The sequence below is a fragment of the Corylus avellana genome, chromosome ca4, assembly GCF_901000735.1.
Source record: "Corylus avellana chromosome ca4, CavTom2PMs-1.0".
Lineage (NCBI taxonomy): Eukaryota > Viridiplantae > Streptophyta > Magnoliopsida > Fagales > Betulaceae > Corylus > Corylus avellana.
The window spans coordinates 26,803,882-26,810,692 of record NC_081544.1 but is presented as its reverse complement, the minus strand read 5'-3'; the positions used below and the strand labels follow the sequence as shown (position 1 = coordinate 26,810,692).

Below are 6,811 nucleotides of genomic sequence, written 5' to 3'. Positions count from 1 at the left end.
CCAAAATGGGGTGGCCGGCCACCCCATTGTGGCCAAGGGGCCACCCTTTGCTTTTTCTTTTTTATATATTTTTTAAATTTTTAGTTTTTTAATTGTTTTAATATTGATAGTTTTTACTTATTAGTTTTTTATATTTTTAAATTTGTAAATAGTTTTTTTATTATTTTTATAAAAAAATCTTATTTTTCACTTCCTAAAACTGCACCGTTTTTATCCAAACGGTGCAGTTTTGGATAACTGCATCTATGCGGTAGTTGACTACTACCGTATAGAAGCCAGGTCCCATATTTATATCCATCAATTATTTTATTTCATATTTACACTAGCATTTGATCAGTGTCGGCACAAGGGTAAACAAGCGTGCACGTCAGCATTCAAACTCGCTGACAACTATAAAATCTCCGACGACTAGTACAGGAGTCTCCTCCGACTTCAGATTAAAAAAACAGCCTGCATCATTTGCGTCCAAAAGAATCAAGTAAATTTTGTGTCTGGCTTTTTCTGGCATGGATCTCTTCCGCATCGCCAAGGTGGTGACCCTGCATAACCAACGCGCGGGTAAGTACCTGGTGGCCAAAGATAAGAAGATGAAGGTGCGTAAAGCCGGAAAGGGATCCTCCAGGAACGCGCGGTGGAGCGTGGAGTTGGTGCCAAACTCGCAGTCCCTCATCTCCCTCAAGAGCTGCGACAATAATTGCCTCACCGCCTCCAACAAGACCGATTTGTCCCGCTTCCGAATGGGCGGTCTCAAGGTGCGCCTGACGAAGCCACATCAGAGGCTTGACAACGTTAACTCGATCAAGTGGGAGCCCATCAGAGAAGGGACCCACTCCAACCAGGTGATCAAGCTCAAGACCCAGGAAGGGACCTACCTTAGAGCCTGTTCAACACGGCAGAAATATGTGAACCATGAAAGGAACGCCGATATTCAAGATGAGATTCTCTGGGAGGTTGAGATCCTTGAGGTTTGAGATTTTTCACAATATATAAAAGCCTGCAACTTTTTCTTTCGGAGTTGACTTGGCTTAATTACAAAGGAAATATTTACTAATCTGAGTTATAGTACAGTGGCTTTTGATTTGGTACAATTGCTCTATCTTTTCAATTTTATATATATTAAAATATCACATACGTAATTAGAAGAGACGTTGTGGATAAAACTGATTTAAATGGACTACAAACACTCACTTCTAAAAACAATGACACACTGTAGGAGCATATCTTAGCACCAATTTGGAAGCACCATAATGAAGGACTCTACATGAATCTTGACAAGAGACTAGTAGCTTTCATATATTTGGCTTGCTATTTGTTATTAAATACAACAAACTTCCAACCAAATTTCGATAAATCCCAACATCAACCTTTACTTCTCCATCATCCAAACTGAATCATGCATTCCAAGCCTTTTAAAAAGATCACTTGCAGACTTCATTTGAGACGAATAAATTCCTTCATCACATTGCTGTATTGAAAGCAAATCATCCACCAAATTATTTTCACCCAAAAAGTTTCAAGTTTCTAAAATTCAAATGTTCATATCTATGATGTCACAACCAATTATCATCTTGAAAAGAAACCTTAAGTGCTTGATTTTCCAAAGCTAGATTGAGAGGAAATATTTTGCTTTTAGCCATAGGGACATTGACTAACAAATGATGCTTGGTTTTGTCTTTATACACATAACACACGATAAATTTTTCAAAAACAAGACAATAATATTCTTCTAAAAATTGCCCCACACTTAACAAATTTATATCCAAATTAGGAACATATAAAACATTGTATATGTTGTTCATTCCACATAAGTTCGATCAGCATTACATTACCTTTGCCATGTACTTTACATATGGTTCCATCACCCATCTTCACTTTGCTTGTCACATATTTATCCAAGCTTGTAAAGGCTTCCAAATTGGTTGTAATGTGATTACTGCACCCACTATCAATATACCAAACATCTGGAGCACATTCTTTAATAGAATAACGTGCAAGAAAGAAATTTTCTATTTCGTCTTTCTCTTCTTCTTTTTTTTTTTTCTTTTTTTTTTTCAGCAAAGTTTGCTAGTCTTTCTTTGAGTCTACAATACTACGACTCTGTATGGCCATACTTCTTACAATAATAACACTAGAGGTTTTAGTAAGAATTTTCAACTTTATCATCAGCTTCAACTTCTCTTCCATTATGATATTAGTAGTTGTTACTTGAATGTCCACCACCTCAACCACCTCTTTTTCCACACAAAAATGGCATCCACGCCCTCTTGTAGTTGAACCCTCATTGGTAGACTCACTAGTCCCACCACTTCTTTTGCCTTTAGAAAAAGAACCAAATAATTCATCAATTGTTAGCACACTATAAATCCTTAGATTCTTCTATGGTAGCCACTACATGGTTATACTTCATAGGCATACTTCTCATAATTTTTTCAACAACTTTCTAATCAGATAAATTTTCACCAAATTTTTTGATTTTATTCACAACTTCAAGCATATTAAAGAAATAATCATGCATACACTCATGACCTCTTTCATCATCAAACTTTCAAAGTTTATGCAAACAGTTTGAAGTTTGATTGTCAATACCTTGGCATTACCTTGATACCCTTTCTGTAATGCATCCCAAGCATTCTACAACTTCGTTGCAGCAGCAATTTGGGGAAAGATAGATTCATCCCCAACTTATTGAATGAAAAAAAAAAAAAAAAAAGCCTTGGCATCTTTCTGTCAAAGATCTTGGAGATTGTCTATAGAAACACCAATTTCAGAATAGTCTTTCTCCACTAAATCTCATAGGTTTTGGGAAATAAAGAGAGTCATCATCTTTATGCTCCAAATGTCATACACAGCTCCTTGAAAGAGTGAGAGTGATGGTTGTGAGGGGTTAACATGGTTGCTTGCCATGAACCGGGCTTTGATACCCAATGTTAGAAATTAAAATGATAAACGCACAAGCAATAGTATTTTCTCTATAACTGTTAGCTAGGTTGAAAGAGGTAAAACAAAATGAATAAAATATAAACTAAAATATCACATATGTAATTAGAAAAGATATTGTTATAAAACTGAATAATTCATTGAGTAAAACATTTAAATAGATTACAACTGAAACACTCATTCCTAAAAACAAGGACCCACTTAACCACCATTAAAATAACATGGACCAATAAGTAACTAAAAGACTCAACGTGCAGTAGGATAAACTAACAAATAGATAATGCTTAACATATGGACTCATGTAACAGGTTAAGAAATAGGAACACATTTTGCATTATTTCTAACATGTTTTATAGTAATTGATAGAATATCATCTATAGTTTGTTTATCTTCTCTCTTTGTTCTATAGTTTTTCCTCCTTTATATATAACTAGTCTATAAATGGTGGAATAGATCACACTGGAAGCTGCTTCAACTTACTATAACCTGGCCCCCCCGGCTTTTCAGAAGCTAGCACGTGACTATTTCGAGTCAATGGATGAGGATAGGGATGGCAAAGTAAGCATTGATGAGTTCGTCAAGTTCTTCAATCAATTCGACAGCAGTATGGACCGCAGCTTTTTCGCTGCATTGGATGAGAACGGGGATGGCAGTTTGGAATTCCTGGAAGTCTTCAGGTTGCACTACATGCTAAACCGGGTAACGATCGGAAGTGGTGCATGTTGTTCTTATTTTTGTTTTTTCATAAGTACAATTTCATTGAAAGCTTTCGATCAGTATTTATGGATGCTTGCTGAGGATATTTTACTGAGTTGCAGTGACTTTGGTTTAATCCAATTCCCTCTTTTCAATTTAATTGAATTAAAAAATGTATATGAAAACTGCATCTACAATACGTTATATATACCAGATCGACCTTCGATATATATATATATAGGACGGCTGACAGAAGAGAAAGAAAAGGAGAAGGATCTCGTTAAGTTGGTTAAGAAATTAGTTTTGATTCCTTCGACTTTTGTAAGAGTACTGGGACATCAAATGACCTTAGAAGTTCTAAAAGTCTACCTCTCTTGTCCTTGTTGAATAATAAACTTAACTTTAATAATATTTATTTGAGTTTATTTATATTCTCGTATGCTATTAAGTAACTTGAAAATGTTGTGTCTTTAAAGCTAGTTATAATGTAAATAAGTTAGAAGGGTCTTTGTATCCTATAAATACCCATATAAGCAAGTTATTTTATCAAGTTGAATAAAAAAACACAAATCCTCTATTAATTAGGTGTTTCTATTCTTTTTTTCGTGTCCTCTATTAATTCAGTGTGTAGTTTCCAATTTTCAAACACTCTTACCATTCTGCACATTCCCAATCACTAGCATGCACCAGCCAAGCACATCTCTAACACATATTTCATCAAACATAGCCGGTGGCATGCACCAAGTTCCAAGAGCTCCCACTTGTGATCTCACGTACACAAATATTCATCAATTTTTACTGATCTTGTCTAGATTTAAAGGGCAAATAAATTGTGCACCTGTTTTTTTTTTTTTTTTTAATCTTCACATCTTGTGATGGAATAAAAGTTTTCCAACCTCTCTCCAAATGACTAGAATCTTCCACATTGGTTCTTGTACGAACATCAATTTCAGTGGGGATCCAGTATATATGTACATTCTGCATCCACTCAATCCCTATCGCCTGCCATCCTTAATTTATGTGTTTACTCTTTACAGTACTTTGGATTATTTACTGTTAAATAATCTTAGGACATTACATAAAAACTTCAACATAAACTGTTAATTAATTTTGCGGTAGTACAGTACTACTGTCGAAGTAGTACCAATTTCTGATTTGTACGTGGGGCCTGAGTTTACTTGGAATAATTAACCATAATATTGTAACCATACTCTTTTGTAAATGTTGCTGATTATTATTATTATTATTTATTTATTTGAATAAAAAAAAGAGTTACATGGGATAAATATAGCTGATTTATTTGTCAAACCAATTAAATCATCTTATATGAACCTAAACTTTACACATATTCCAGAACCCGATGCTCAAGTTTCTTTGTCCTTTAGTTTTCCTCCTTTATTAATAATTTGACATCTTGATGCATTATTCATACAATGGTTAAGAATTGTAAATCATGATATATATCTTGATGCACTGTTGATACACGTTTTATGAATTGTAAATCATGATCTATGGACCTCCTAAATTAATTGTCATTGTATTTTAATATTGCAGCCACAAGCCCGACCATTTGTGGAAAGTCTTCAGGTAAGTTTCTTTGTCTTTTTTTTTCTTCTTTGTCCTTTAGCTTTCTTCGTTTATTAATAAGATGACGTGTCAAGCTTGTTTATCATCCAAATTGGGTTTCCATATATTTGGTAAATTAAGGATTCTTTTCATTTTCTCTAAAAAAAAAATCAAAATTCTTTCTTCACATCAACAGATAATTTTCTTCACTTTGCTCTCACAAAAAATTCAAAACTATTTTCTACTTTATATCACATCTTCATGCACTATTGATATACAACAGGTTAAGAACTGTAAATCAGGGATATATATATATATATATATATCCCTGAACTTGATTTTATTATTTAATGCATGCAGGCAAACGTTCAGCAACCTGGTGCTCAAGATGAACGTGTAAAGGTCAGTTTATTTGTCTGTCCTTCATCTTTGTACTCTAATCTTCTTCCTTTTATTTATAATTTTACATCTTCATGCACTTTCAATCCAGATTAAAAATTGTAGTCTTTCGTCCTTATATGCATCCACTAGCTAATCAAGTTGATTTTGAAGAAATAACATGCAGTAAACGATGGTAGAAAAGTTCAAAAAATTGAGAGGTTTGCCTTTAAATTTCTAATTAAAAGATTTTGATTTCGGTTTCAGAGACGAGCTAAAACATTACTAGCGTTTCTGACGGTGGGGATTCAAATTGCGGCTTTGGCCGCTGGTTGCGCCTGTTGAACCTATGGATATGTGGCGGCGGGGATTCAAATTGGGGCTACGGTCTATGGTTGCACCATGTAATGTGATCTATTTCAAGGGAACTGATGAAGAAGAAGGAAAAGAGTTGCCTTTTCTTAGTTTTCTTATCTTCTGTTAACAACTCATGAGGATATTTGTTTATTGCTTGGTTTTCATGCGACTGTTAAACAAGAAAATGACATCTCAAGGTACAATAGTACCAAACTTATAGCTTGTGATCATCGTGATCGACTTTCTTGTTGGTAGCTTTTTATTCGGTGTTGTTCAACTTTTGGGCTCTTATTTTTCTATCTCTATATATGTTTTGATAGTAAGATTTATTTGTGGTCTAGGTCTTCTTAATTTGTCTATGGACGTTAAGGCGAACCATGTAAATTTAGGTGTTATATGTGATTGGCTTATTTTTACTCTCTCTCTCTTCTTTGTGATCCGAAAACTAAACTTGTTACAACAAATTGGTATTTGGTCTCCAGAACTTCAACATTGTTACCCTTTTGCTAACAGGTTTTTCCGCAATAATACCACCCACTAAACATTTTTCTCCTTTTATCTCTAAATCTACACACACACACACACATATATATATATATATATGAACCTTGATAATGGCCTTTAATTTCTCTTAGAGATATACAGCTTCCCCCACATTATAGACTAGTCAAGTCCTCTTCCACTGCTTCCTATACCTTTTCTTTTTTCTCTCTCGACAGTACTCTTCATGTAACATCCCGATATTTCTCTTCTTTTATCTTGTAGATAAACACGAATGTTACGCTGAAATAATCTCATATAGCGGAAAAACTGTAATTATCAATACAAAAAAAATACTGTTAAAATACTTTTCTTTATACAAAATACCCAAAGCTAT

At 34.3% G+C, this 6,811-nt stretch overlaps 1 protein-coding gene across 2 annotated transcripts; it reads left to right on the top strand.

Moving 5' to 3' along the window:
- Positions 1–350: 350 nt before the first annotated feature.
- Positions 351–6,263, top strand: LOC132176947 (uncharacterized). 2 transcript variants are annotated; one of them, XM_059589110.1, is made up of 5 exons: positions 351–965; positions 3,445–3,636; positions 5,188–5,220; positions 5,560–5,601; positions 5,845–6,263. In XM_059589110.1, exons 1-5 carry the CDS (start codon positions 507–509, stop codon positions 5,920–5,922), a joined length of 804 nt encoding a protein of 267 aa, XP_059445093.1. In that variant the 5' UTR covers positions 351–506; the 3' UTR covers positions 5,923–6,263. The 2 variants fall into 2 exon arrangements, with proteins under 2 accessions (XP_059445093.1, XP_059445092.1); XM_059589109.1 differs by having other exon boundaries at positions 354–965; positions 3,391–3,636.
- Positions 6,264–6,811: the final 548 nt, after the last annotated feature.